Source organism: Triturus cristatus, chromosome 1_1, assembly GCF_964204655.1.
Source record: "Triturus cristatus chromosome 1_1, aTriCri1.1, whole genome shotgun sequence".
NCBI lineage: Eukaryota > Metazoa > Chordata > Amphibia > Caudata > Salamandridae > Triturus > Triturus cristatus.
The window spans coordinates 129,161,018-129,175,609 of record NC_140579.1 but is presented as its reverse complement, the minus strand read 5'-3'; the positions used below and the strand labels follow the sequence as shown (position 1 = coordinate 129,175,609).

General features: G+C 45.6%; 1 protein-coding gene across 1 annotated transcript in view; it reads left to right on the top strand.

The window, feature by feature from the left end:
• The window catches only part of SHISA4 (shisa family member 4), a 59,236-nt gene extending 45,795 nt beyond the window's left edge, over positions 1 to 13,441 (top strand). Inside the window, exon 4 of the mRNA XM_085640456.1 lies at positions 13,339 to 13,441. Within this exon, the coding sequence (XP_085496582.1) occupies positions 13,339 to 13,361 (23 nt within the window). The 3' untranslated portion in view covers positions 13,362 to 13,441. The remainder of the gene's footprint in view (positions 1 to 13,338) is intronic.
• The last annotated feature ends 1,151 nt before the right edge of the window (positions 13,442 to 14,592 follow it).

Sequence of the window (14,592 nt, the reverse complement as noted above, 5' to 3'; positions counted from 1 at the left end):
CGTTTGAAACGAGAGGCGCGTTTTGCCATTCAGGGCCGCCCAGAGCCATCTGCGTGCCTTTACTATACGCTTTAAACGAAGGAACTCCTTTTGTGAGATAAAGACGTAATTTGGCCCCAGACGTTATACATGCTCTGCTCAGATAAGGGTACTTTGAACGTTTCACCTACCCACTCATTCTTCAGGGATGGTGGCTTTCTCCAGTGCCTCGTAGTGCAAACCGTGGCAGCTCACTAACGTTTTTTTCACGGTGGCTTCTTACACACCAGTTCAAGAGACCATTTTTTGGTTGATACCAGTTCAAGAGACCATTTTTTGGTTGATACCAGTTCAAGAGACCATTTTTTGGTTGATTTAGATTTTAAAGAGCTCATCCCAAGTGTAAACAGTCGTTTGACACTTTTTAAAACCCGTACTGTTTATTTCCCTTTAGGTTATTATTATTTTTATTATTATTATAGTTTGGTTTCCCAGTGGCATAAAGAGTTGATTTCCAACCAACCGTTATTAACAGCGAGTGCCTGGAGGGCTCGCTCGTTGTTCTACCTATTATTCTCGCAGTAATGTTTGTATCGGATGTATGACGTTACAACGCATACATTAACATCGCGGTACATTACATCGCGGTTTTGACAACGCAAGTCATTACAACGACTTGCGTTGGAGGGCGCTGGACTTAGGAGTAGTATAATTTACTATTCCAACTCCAGTCTACGTACTGTAGGGAAGGTGTTGGATAGTAAATTATACTATTCCTTGTCCTAGAGCGCCATCTAGCGCAAGTCGTTGTAACGACTTGCGTTGTAAAAACCGCGATGTAATGGCATCGCGATGTAATCCCCGAGTTGTAAACGATGTTTCCCTTTGTATCTAGTAAGATGAAGTGGGGACTTTCTTTCTAAACATTGGTTTGAAGTGCCATATGTGAAGAACTACTAAAGAAAATAGATGTGATAGCGAGAGGCTGCAGCCGAATCAGCAAGCTCTTTTTTCATATCTCAGACCTGGACCAGGTGATGCAGACTTACAAGTAACCAGTTTTATAGAGCAATTCCTACAGAGTAAATTCAGCTTCTAAGTGGTGTAGCAACATGTGATCACATTTCCTAGATTGTTGGGTATAATATTTATTAAATTTAGAATGCTAAAATGCGCCGAAATGGAATATAAAGCTACAAACGCGAGGTTCCACTAAGATAACTCATTTCGTATATTATGAGTCTGGCTGTTTTGTTACTGTTTTCTAATAGTATCGGGTTGGGATACTAGTTACCCAGTTTGTTGACTCAATTTATTTTGACGGCCTTTACCTGGTGACTGCAGTGTGATTACATCAGTCAACATTGTGTGTGGACTAGGGTTGTCTCCCCTGGGTCTCCTTATGCTTGGAAACAATAATCATCTGTTGTGGGACTCTGACCTCCATCCAGGCATGGACAGCTCCATGGACATCTCCCTCTGACGGGAGCTCTCCTTGCCTGATCCAGCCCAAATACAAACGCTGGCCTGGCCGGCTCATCTCCAGCTCCCATGGACACATACACAGTTCGAACATGTGTCGGAGTGCTCTGAGTGCTCTCATGCACAGTGCACATGTGCAGTGCAGTGACCATCAAGGGAGGGATTGGGTTTCGCCCCAAGCTGGTTGACTGTACAGTACATGTGTCTAAGATGTCTACATGCAAAATAAAAACAAGCAAACCATACTTGTAGCTGTTGTCACTTGGAGTCTGCTGTTTTGTTTGAAAACACTGGTGAGGTTGAGGGTGCGTCTGGGATGAATTCTGGTGTTGAATCCGCATTTGAGCTCTCTCTAAACTTTGCTCCCTGTGCAGACTCGTACAAGTGTTCTGCTAATGTAACTAATGGACCTATCTTGGCACACATCACAGTCACTGGTTGGTTACTTCACCCAGTGGCGGTGATGTGGGCCCATGAAATGTGACCAACACCCTCAAGAAGCAAAGGTTTGCTGGTGAGGGCTTCATCGGTTGGCTCACAAAAGGCTAAACGACCAGCACCTGGTGCTTAATGATATCTGGGGCTTGTTTCTTTCGCCCTGATTCACAGTTTACATTTAATAATGCTGACGATTTGTGACGGATGCATGATGGGGTCTCAGAGCTGATGGGCATCTCTTGTGGCATTATGGGCCCCTGATAGGAATTGTCTGGTACTTTATTCGTGGGGAGATCTTATTTCCTTTTTTTTCTTCAATGATAATGATGGTTATGTGCCTTCTTCTACATATTGGCATCTTGAAGAGCACTGACTTTTTGCCAGTGTTTACCGTTGATCGTGTTGGAAAATGGCCCTCTCTGAAAGGTCACCTCAAACTTTTTGCATTCCTCCTCTTATTTTTCTGACCTAGTTTTTGTTGACTTTAAGACTCTGGGTAAGTTACCACTGCTAACCAGTGCTAAAGTGCATGTGCTCTCTACACACCTCTCTCTCTCTCTACACCTCCCTCTCTCTCTCTCTCTACACACCTCTCTCTTTCTCTACACACACCTCTCTCTCTCTACACACCTCTCTCTCGCTCTACACACCTCTCTTTCTCTCTCTACACACCTCTCTCTCTCTCTCTACACACCTCTCTTTCTCTCTACACCTCTCTAGCTCTCTCTCTCTTTCTCTCTCTCTCTCTCTACACACCTTTCTCTCTCTACACACCTCTCTCTCTATACACACCTCTCTCCCTCTACACCTCTCTCTCTCTCTCTCTTTTTACACACCTCTCTCTTTCTACACACCTCTCTCTCTCTCTACACCTCTCTCTCTCTCTCTCTCTCTCTCTACAAACACCTCTCTCTCTCTCTCTCTCTCTCTCTCTCGCTCTACACACCCCTCTCTCTCTCTCTACACACCTCTCTCTCTCTCTCTCTACACACCTCTCTCTCTCTCTCTCTCTCTACACACCTCTCTCTCTGTACCTCTAAGTGGCAGCTGGAGCCTGATAGCACTGCTTGTCCTTTAAAAAACAAAAAATACCCAATAGGTCTCACCTTTGGGGCCTTATAAGTGTTTAACCATGCAACAGCTAATGTTGTTGCACCAAGGATATTGTGCTGCATAACTAAATACTTATAAGGTCCCAAAAGCGAGACTTATTGGCTATGCCAATGCTTGTTTAGGTTCACTTTCGTTTCTTTCTTACCTCTGTTTTTTAGAGTGTCCTGCAGCTCTCCAGACTTTGATGCTGGACAGCTCAGTAGCTGCTGATTTAATTTGCAGTGCACTACATGCTGAGTAACCCCTGCTTCTAATTTGAGGAGCCATCTTTTAATATGTTTGTCCATTGTGTAGGGTGGTTATACCATGGCTGCCATTTTTAGACACATTGTGCCAGTCATCGGGGATTGGTAAAATGATACACTATACACAATACTATTTCAGGATGCCCTCCCAATACAGTGTTTAGTGTGTGCCCCTGTTGGAATGCTATTTGCATACTGTATAATTGTTTTACCACTCACGGATGGCTAACATGTTATTTCCAATCCTGACAACAGTGCTGGAAGTTGAAAACAATGGACTATGTAGAATACCATTGCATGACGGACCTCGCTGCTATGTATAATTCAGTTCTTTATTGCAAGCATATGCTCAACACTTGTAGGCAGTTGCATTGTTTTTACTTCTGTTCTTTCAATTCATCTTTCATATGACCCATGATTTTATCATGGATTGGTAGCTGGGTGAATGAAAGCATGAATCTAGGGGGGGATATATACGTGGAAGGATAAGTGACAGTGTGTGTATAATAACTTAATGTTGTGCATGTCCTCTGCTGCCCATTGGCAGCATGGAGGACTGAAGCAGTGGCTGGCCAGACACTTCAAAGTGCGCATACCACTTAGGCCGGCTATCTTGTACTGGCCAAAGTGACATGCACACTTTGAAGTTCTCCACCCAGTGGTCTTAGACAACTGGCTGGAGACCAAGCACTGGCCTCCAGGGCCAGAAGGAGCATCCAGACAGCCCGCTCCATCCAATCCAGGTGCTTCTCTTATACGGGTAACAGCATGAGAGCAGCGTCTGGATTGGTTAGGGGAGTTTGAATTCCACAGCAGACTCAGAAGTGGAACACTGAGGAGGATGTCAGCCGTGGGTAAGTGACAATTATTTTATTTATTTAAAATGTTGTTGTAGTTGTTTTTTACAGCTTTTGGAGGGAGGAGTTGTTTTGTTTTGGGCTTTTGGTGAGAGGGGATATTTTATTTGGAGGGAGGGTGTTTTACTTTGTGGTTTTGAAGAGAGGGGGTGTTTTGTATTGTTTTTGGAGAAGTGGTTGGGCACTTCACTCTCTCCACCACTTTCAAAGGGTACCAGCCACCCCTGCAAGATATATGTGAACATTTTCGCAAATAGGCTACTGCACTATCTGTCTAATCGACTGTCTAAAGCAGTGATCAGCTTACCGCGCCATTATTGTTTGGTGCTTCGGGGCTCTTCACTTCAATGGTGGATGCGGTCCAGTGGGTCAGTGTTTGTCCGAAATACCTGACTTGTAAAGAGGGTGCTCTGCTGAAAGAGATGCCTCACTTTGACCACAGTGGACACCAGGAAGTCATGTTTGGTGATGGGGCGTGCACTTCCCAGCAAGGTGCCCAAAAAAAGAAAGAGAGCAAGAAGCCCAACAGTTTGGAGGAGTCCTAAGGAGTGTCAGCATCAATTGGTGTAATGGTGGTTGAGGAACCAACAGCAGTAGGAACAAAGGTACTGCAGTCTATGGCTGGTGTGGCACAGGTAAAGATCTGGCTGATTTGCTACATATGGTGCTCATTGAGAAGACCGAGCAAATTGACTCTTCTTCTGGCTCCCAGCAAAATGTAGTGATTGGCTTTTTTCTGTCCTAAAGGATTAGGGCTACATGTAATGACAGCCACCTTGAAACAAACTGAGCTAGCTGGCCAAGATACTGGTCAATGCAATGATCAAATCGCTTTGTGTCCAACACTCCCTGCTGCTAGTAATGGTGTTACTTGTTTCATCAATTCGATCGTTGCAGCCACTGCCTTAGGTGGAGACTTTTCTGAGGAGGCTGGGGACAAAAAGCAGCTCACCTTTGCACTGACACATCTAGAGAGATCCATGACCCTAAGGTAGTGCTCATATACAATTCCAGCACACTCACTGCCGGCTAAGTGATAATTATGGATTGATCGCACCTACTTGGTGTGGTTGTTTAATTCCTACCTGTAATTGCTGCTTAATACCTGTAATACATATTGGGAGAGTTAAACTGCAATCAAACATGGCAGTATGCATATAAGTCATAACACACGCTCCTGCTCTTGCATGCTTTATATATATTCATGCTATGTTGCACCTCCAAGTGATCAATCATGTGGATTCTGTAATAACACATAATGAAGTGAACACATCTAGTGTAGTAACATTTCCTTGGGACACCTGATCTCTCAGCCAGGGACCCGCTCTCTCCCTCAGCAGCTCCGCTGGTGAGCCACTGCCGCTGACCCGCGTCTCCTGTGCCTGTGGGGTTCGAAGCCACTGCCTGCCTCACTGCTCGTGCCTGTTGCATGCAAGTGCGTGTCCTAGTATTGTGCAGTCATTGTCCTGGTATTTGCGCATTCATTTTTGTAATTGTACATTTCTGTGCATTTCTTTTGTGTAATTGTCCCGATACTGGGCCTTCATTTTTTGATTGTTATTGTGCCTCAACTTTTTGTGCCCCTCTTCCTGCTTCCGTTTTTTCCGCCCACTGCGGCTGATCCCGCGGCCCCTTCCTCCCGTCAGTTTTGTGGCTTCCCAGCTGAGCTTCCCTCCCTCCCTTCTCCCCATTCCCTATTTAATGGAGGTAGCTGCGTGGCCGCACCGCTGGTGCGCCAAAGGCGCGCCAACGGCAAGCCCGTCTGTGCCTGTACGTGACCCGACTGCGACCAGCGCCAGGGACCCCGGACCTCCCACCGCTACGACAGAGCAGCCCTGCTCACACTAAACCCAGGGAGGAACAACAACTGCCAGCTGTCCATGCCAAACACCACCTATGGCCAGTTCTCCTGCCGCCACTGCCGCCAGACCTTCGCCTCCAACCATGCCCTGCGGACACTGCCCCCACAACGAACGCCAACACCTCTGGAGCCCTGAACTGCATTCTCCTCAACGTGCGCTCCCTGCACAGACACGCAAAAGAGATCTGGAACCTCCTCGACACCCTCTCACCGGACGTCGCCTTCTTTACAGAAAACTGGACCAATGCCTCCTCCTCCCCCGACATCGCCACCGCCATACCTGGAGGATACAAGATCCAGAGGAAGGACTGCCCCATCTGCCCAGGAGGAGGACTAGCCATCACACACAAGAGCTCCCTCCTACTCTCCACCTCAACCACGAGCACCTCCTTCTCCACCAACGAACACCTCTACTTCCAGGTCGAGACCAGCCCTAGAACCACACTTCGCGGCCCCCTCGACTACAGACCCCCCGGACCCTGCGCTCCATTTGCCACTGCTATCACCGACCTCATCACACCCCACGCCTTCACCACCATGGACTAAATACTCGTCAGAGACCTGAACTTCCACCTTGACACCCCCTACGACCCCAACTCCACCACCCTCCCGGACAACCTCACCAACATAGGACTGGAACAGCTCATCACCACGCCTACCCATAAGGCCGGACACAACCTCAACCCCATCTTCGCAGGAGTTAACAACATCCAATTCAGCCACTCCACACAACCACCATGTACGGACCACCACTGCATACAATTCCATGTCGACAAACCCACGCTGCCCAAACATGCACCAAGCCCTCCATGAAGGTTCTGTAGCAAACTGAGGAGCAGCTCAACTCTACCCTCAACCACGACACCTCCACCACCTCGACCAATGCCAACCTCGCAGCCAAAGAACCCCACAGATGGATCTCCAACTGCGCAGACAATCTCGCACCCATACATTACCCTGATAGACAGCACCCCAAGAAGGCCACCTGGTTCACCGCAGACCTCCAAAAATCCAGGCGCATCTGCAGATGCCTCGAGAAGAACTGGACAACCAGCAAAACAGCTGAACACCGCACCACCGACAAGAACGCCATGACGGAATACAACCAACGCATCAGATACACCAAAAGGACCTTCTTGCAAAACAAGAACCTTGCCAACTCCAGCAACTCCAAGGAACTCTTCATCATCATCCAGGAATTCACCAAGCCCACCAGCGAAACCAAGGACATCACCCCTTCCCTGGACCTCTGCAACAAGCTTGGATCCTACTTCCATCAGAAAATCAAGAGCCTCTACGACAACTTCAACGATCAGACACCCGACTCCGAAACCTCTTCCCTCTCCAGCAATGCCAGCCAGCCTACTATCTCCTCCTGGACCCCAGTCACCACCTAAGACACCGTTCTGACTATGAAAGGCATCCACTCAGTGGGCCCCATGGACTCCTGCACAGTGCACATCTTCCACAGAGCCGCCACCACCATAGCTCCAGAACTACAATGCACCATCAATGCCAGCTTCAAGACCGGCATCTACCTTGACGACTGTAAACACGCAGAAGTTAGACCCCTGCTCAAGAAGTCCTCAGCTGATCCCACGGACCTCAAGAACTACCGGCCTATCTCCCTCCTCCCATTCGTGACCAAAGTCACAGAGAAGACTGTCAATACACAACTAACAAAATTCATTGAAGTTAACTCCATCCTCGACCCCTCCCAATCCGGATTCCGCAGCAACCACAGCACCGAGACCGCTCTACTCGCAGCCACATACAACATCCGTACCCTCCTTGACCAAAGACACACCGCGGCCCTGATCCTACTCGACTTCTATGCAGCTTACCCCACCGCCTCCCACCGCCAGACTCCACAACGCCAGCATACAAGGAACGGCACTCTACTTGATCCGCTCATTCCTCACCGGCAGAACCCAGAAAATCAGCCTACCTCCCTTCCTCTCTGAACTCACGGAAATCAACTGCGGAGTACCCCAAAGATCATCACTCTTCAGTATCTACATGGCCCCCCTCGCCACCATTGTCAGACAACACGGACTCAGCACAGTATGCTACGCCGACGACACCCAGCTCATCCTCTCCCTCACCAAAAACCCCACCACCATGAGACTCAATTTTTAGGAAGGAATAAAGGACATCGCATCCTGGATGAGCCGCAGATGCCTGAAGCTAAACTCGGAGAAGACAGAGGTCCTTGTCCTCGGACCCTACCCTACTGCATTGGACAACACCTGGTGGCTCACCGCCCTCAGCAGACCACCCACCCCCGACTACGCCCGGGACCTCGGCATCATACTCGATTTCTTCCTCTCCGTGACCAGACAGGTCAACGCCTCCAGCTGCATCAACATCCTCTGCATCCTCTGCAAGACCTTCAAATGGATCCCCCCCGAATCAAGAAAGACCGTCACCCATGCACTCATAACCAGCAGACTTAACTACGGTAACGCCCTCCACTCCAGGATCAACAAGTCTCTGCTCTGTAGGCTCCACACCATACAGAACACCGCAGACAGACTTGTACTCGGCATCCCTCGACACAAACACATCACCCAACACCTGCAAAACCTCCACTGGCTTCCCATTGGAGAAGAGAATCACTTTCAAGATACTCACCCATGCCTACAAATGCCTCCAGACCCCAATATCTCAATGAAAGAATCTCCTTCCACCTACCCAAAAGAAACTTGATCCGCCAAACTCGTCCTTGCCGAAACCCCTTGCATCCAAAGAGCCAGAACAGGTGGAAGAGATTTCTCCTACATCGCAGCCAAGACCTGGAATGAGCTTCCGACCGACATCAGACGTGCCCCCTCCCTGAACATCTTCAAGAAGACACTCAAGATCTGGCTTTTCGACTGAATTATTATGTGGGAGATAACTAAAACATCCTCAAGAAAAAGGGGTTAAAAATCAAAAACACTGAAAATACCGGGGTGGCTGCACAATCATGTGAGCAGCAGTTCTTTATACCATGAACTGACTCAAGGGACTGTTGTCGTTGAGACCACCAATATGTGTTTTAAGTTTGAACACCCAGCATTGTTCTTTCTCAAATAGCCTTGACTCATAATTGGTTATATTTGCAACATGTTCAAGAACCAGCCACCGATAGTCCTGTACTGTGTGTTTTGCCTCAATGTAGTGAGTTGATATTTTGGTTGTGGCTCTACCACATCTGAGGTTGCTGCAATGTTAGCTGACTCTGTTCTAGTTGTAATGCCTATATAATGCAGTTTACAGGGACAAGTTACGAAGTACCTCGCCCTTTTGGTGTTGCAGCTAGAGAACATCCTAAGTTCCCACACATTGTTGAAGGATACTGTTTTCGTTGCTTTTGTAAGGTGACACACGGTACATCCATCACATGGACAATGGCCCACAACTGGGGATATGGTGCCTTGTGCTTGTCATGTATCTGTTGTTGGCTTCCACAGATGTGTGTGTACTAGTAGGTCTTTGGGGCTTTTTTCCCGTCTGCGGTTTAGGAGAATTCAAGGTGCTACTATTCAGTATAATCAATGTTTAATGATTATTTCACTCACTTTTTCTGAGGCCACATTAAATGTGGTAATGCAGATGGGTCTTTCCTCTTTCTGTCAAGGCGACGTCTGTTCCAATAGGGATTCCCTGTTATTATTACATGATTGTTTCATGGCTCTCTGTATAATGTCGAGTGGATACTTTCTAGCTTCCAAATTATTAGCCAGATGGTCTGCTTGTTGCTTATCATCTCTCACATCCAAACAGATCCTACTGAGTCTTCAAAATTGTCCTAAAGGGAGATTCTCCCTTAGATGACACAGGTGAAAGCTGTCAAAGAGGAGTAAGCAATTTTTAGCCGTTGGTTTTTCATGTGTAGTTGTCCTCAATGTGCCTTGGGCAGCTATTATGTTCAGTCCAAGAAAAACAAGTTCTTTTCACTGATGGTGTGAGTTAATTTCAAATATTCGTTGTGTGTGAACCCGATGATTAAGCATGCCACCAAGGGGCAACCCTGGTGGGCGAGCGTTATTTAATACAACCAAAGGGTTTTCTCACCATCCTGTTGAGAGTTAGTTTACGTCAAAATGGACAGGCCTTCTTTTGTTTGTTCTGTATAAGAGAGGACCCCAGCTTCTTCACACAAGTTCTTACACTCTTGACTACTGTAGAACATTGGGTTAGTGGCTGAGGGGGTGAAACCCTACGCATGCAACATCCACAATTCTTGTCAGGGTGAAACACAACCAAACTTCAAATTAACCTGTCCTCAACTCTCTGGTAGTTTGGCACAAAAGCAATCAGGCTTAATTTAAAGGCAATGTGTTAAGTATTTATGCATCCTTAAACAGTAATAAAGTGAAAAAACAACACAAGAAAAATCCCATGCCAATTTAGAAAAAATAGAGTGACATTTAATAAATTATTTGACACCAAAACAATACAATATTATAAAAATTATAAAAAATACAAGGACCAAGTTAGGCTGGCTGAACACAGTACTTTTAATCCTGGTTGTGGAGCATTGCAAGATCCCACATTGAGGATGTGCCCTGTAGCGGCGGTTTTGATGAGCTGCGGGCCGGCGATGCAAGGACCTGCATCGAGGACTCATCACACAGTGGTGGTTCTGAAAAGTTGCAAGGCTGCAGTGTGAGGTCCTGCATCAAGGAGGCATTGTGCAGCGGCGGTTCTTTAGAGTTGTGAGTTCTGCATGAGGAATGTATTGTGTAGTGGTGGTTCCAATGCAGAGCTACGAGGAGATACGTGGTGCTGCGTCTGTTCTGCCAAAAAGACCACAGCTGGGCTGGCAGAGCACCTTTAGGCCCACTTTTGATGGTCCAGGACTAATGTGGAGGTCAAGACTCACAGCAGGCAGAGTCTAGGTGCAGGGCTAAAGGTGGTTCAAGCCTTTTCTGTATCTGAGACTCTGATCAGGAGGTCAGCCAACTAGCCCTTGGAGGCACTCTCATGGTCCTGGGTTCAAGATTCAGGTCCAGTCCTTCTTACTCAAGCTGCAGGGCAGCAGTCATTCTTGCAGCAGAGCAGCACAGCGGTCCTTCTTCTGAGTATTCCACAGGTCAAGATGTGTACTGAAGAGTTATGAGGGTCCCTTACTTATGCCTTGTGCCCACTTTGAAGTGGGAGAAGCTTCTCGTGTCCTATCACTACAGAGGTGTCTGGAATTTCCCCCACCCCTGCCCGGCCCCAGCTTATCTGGGGGACAAAAGACTAGTGTGGAACCCTTTGTGAGTGTGCCGAGGCAGAGTCTTTGTTATGTGCAAGTGTGGTAGATGACTGCTTTCCCCCATCATTAAGTCAGAGATGACCCATCCGGACAGCACTTATTACCCTTTTCTCTCATTGTCTGGGAGAAAAACACAAAGACCAACTGCCAGCTACACCTATTCATGTGACCCTTGTTACAGACTTCACGCACCAAATGGTTAGGACAAAAGAATTCCAACTTTCTAAAAGCTGCATTTTCCAAAATTGCGACTTAAAATCTGTCTTTACGTTTAAATAGGGTTTTAAATTAGAATTATTTAGACACCAAACTAAATATTCGTATCTGCTCCCAATTTAAAGTTATCACTTAATAAATGTTATTAGGTTACCCAATATCCTATGACAGAGGTAGGAGACACATTGCAGTAGTGAAAAAAAAGAATGTAAGAATATTTCACCACCAGGACATGTGAAAGCTTCAAGTACATGTTCAACTTTTTAATTACACAACACTCTGCCCTATGTGCTGTTTAGGGCCTACCCTAGGGGTGACATATGTATTTACAAGGAAGATTAGGCATGGCAAAGGTCGAAATGGCATTTTAAAACTTTGCACACAGGCTGCAATGGCAGACCTGAGCCATATTTAAAAGAGTTACCTAAGTGGGTAGCACAATCAAAGCAGCAGGCCCTCTAGTAGTAGAAACAAGCCACTGCCAGGTTCACTCTGGGATCTAAGCAGTTGCTGCAGGCATCTTGTTTCAGGATTATCAGGCCTGAGCCTGAGCTCTAAGGGAGAGAGTCTGCCATTTTAGCCACTTCACTTTTTGCTTATCTTGATAGTAGTAGTACAGTGTCTTTAATTTGTCAGTAATTCAGAATCTTTAACTGATAAACAATTGCAGTGTGTTTTCCAAATATTTACAGGGAAGTCAAGATATTGTTGTCGGATATAATCATTCCTCTTTTTGAAATTGATTCTTGTGGGAGTGGGGTAACAACTGAAGTTGTTTCATTTTGTTACTGTTATTAATATGATTGTCTTGATGATGTCTATAGGTCTATTTCTATTTGTTTGGATTTCTATAGTATAGTCTTACTTTCCTTTTCTGTGTCTGCAATAGATTCTTGATTTACATATTTGTTAATTTAATGTTGATTGATCAAAATTCTTTACTTTTGTGTACATTTTCTTTATATGAGTCACGGTAAAAAGTAATGAGTTTAATATGGCTTCCATACATTTTGACGGTCTCAGCAAAAATACACAAAATGTCTATTTTAAAACCCTAAACATGATATTATATTGTGTCTAAATACACAAATTTCTAATAATTTCATTTTTAGCAATGAGCAAGTATGTGTATTGCTTATCCAGCCTTATAATAAAAATGTTGTCATGCTAATAATTCATAAATCCTTGAATACAGTAATAACTGATCACAAATCTGATGTAGAAGTTAATTGAGTTTGGACAAAGATTAAATATGTTTTTGGTCAAATTTATGATTTGTATTGTCAAATGTAAAAAGGTGGTCTCAGGTTTGGGTATTGGGAATTACCTACCTATCCTTGGGGAGGGGCAATTCGGTGCTGCAGCAAGGGCGTGGGGTTTTGCACCGAACCTCTGGTTGTGGTGTGTGTCTGGTATATATGTAGGGCTGTGTTGACACTGGGGAAGTACAAAAGTGCAGGACTTCCTGTACTGCAGCTGATCAGCAGGCACCTAGAAGGAGTGCAGATATTATCATATGGCAGATGACAGGGGGCTGTGGATGGCCTACAAATGGAAAGAGGGAAGTTGAAGAAAGGCACAGCTTGGTTATACAAGCCTCCAGGTCAGAGATGCCGTACTTGCCAATAAAACTAATTTTGAGACCTATTAAGAGGCAGAGTATAGAACCAGGGAGATGTCTACCTATCAAAGTGATAATCCCCGGAGAGGAGTAGTTGATGAGAACAGCGATCTATTGAAAGGGAAAAGGGATGTTAGTTGTGGAGGGCATTCCATATTTCTAGCTTCTCAAGGCCAGTGGGTCTAGAGGGTGCGTTGGTATAAGAGGAAAATAATGGGGATGAGAGCCAACATTAAATGGAAGGTCACCTGCTGACATCCCATTTGTCTCTTCTTCAGGATTATATTGGACAGATTACTGACTTTCCAGAAGAGAATCCTTCAGAACTCCACTACTAGCACAGGATAAGGCTATCTCTGCCATACAGAAGATCTTTATCAGGAGAACTCTGACTCAAGGACTGAATGGGCAACTAATCGAACCAGCCATGGGATGTAAGAACAAATACGCTCAACCACGGCATGGTTTGATTTATAAATGCAATACACAATAAAGTGCAACAGACAGAATTCCCCTGGAGTTTTGCATGGTTCTTTCATTTAACATTAGGTATCTAGGTTTTGGGAAAAAGCCTCCATATTAGTAGACACTGATCATCATCTACTAATTCTAGGAGGGTATCTTAATTATTTATTGGCCTTTTGTTACATTAGGATAATTCAGTTTTAGGTAGCCCAACATTTATAAGATTTTGTGTGCTTTGTTAAACATTGTTAAGTATCATGACTTGTAGACTGATATTTACCACCTCTAAAGAATGTATTTTCTCATATTGATGTGTTTAGACCTATTATTTACCTTAGGGCCTGATTTAATTCTTAGTGGAAGGATACTCCACTGCGACGGAGTATCCGTACCGCCAAGAATGCGGTCCACCTGCCAAATTTAGATGCGGATGGATGCAAATGTGGATGGGCCTTGGTTTATTCACTTTGGAGACTACTCTGTCTCTGCTGTGATTGAACCCCTCCAACAGTCCCAGTGGAGTAAGGGTCGTTGGAGGCAGACCTCAAATGCCGTCCATCTAATTCAGGTGGGCAGAAATAGATGTCAGTTTTACTTTCCGGTCACCACGAAGAGAACCCTAGCTGAAAGGAGCAGGGAAAACTGCTTAATCTCCCCCCTCCATGGGAGATAACTATGGCAAGTGGAGCATTTAATTGTTTTATTTTCAAAAAGAAATCCAGCTCCGAATTTTCTGTATGAAAATAAAAAAGAATACAGTTTGACGCTGGGCTCCATCATCTTGACAAAGCCCTGCACCAAACTGCATATAGCATTGACGGGAATCTGTTAGAAATGACCGCCAGCTTGTCAGTCATTTCTAAATTAGACGGGTGGCTCCTCGGTCAAGGCGATGAAGTAATTTACTCCGCCTCGCTGGCGGAGAAACGGGCCACCCGCCCATATTCATATCAGGCCCTAATCACATTTCTAATCAAACTATGATTTCCTTTCATTTGAATGTTCACTCTGATGTTAAATTCTATAATTCTATACATCGTCAAAATCCACATGTTATTTCAAATGGA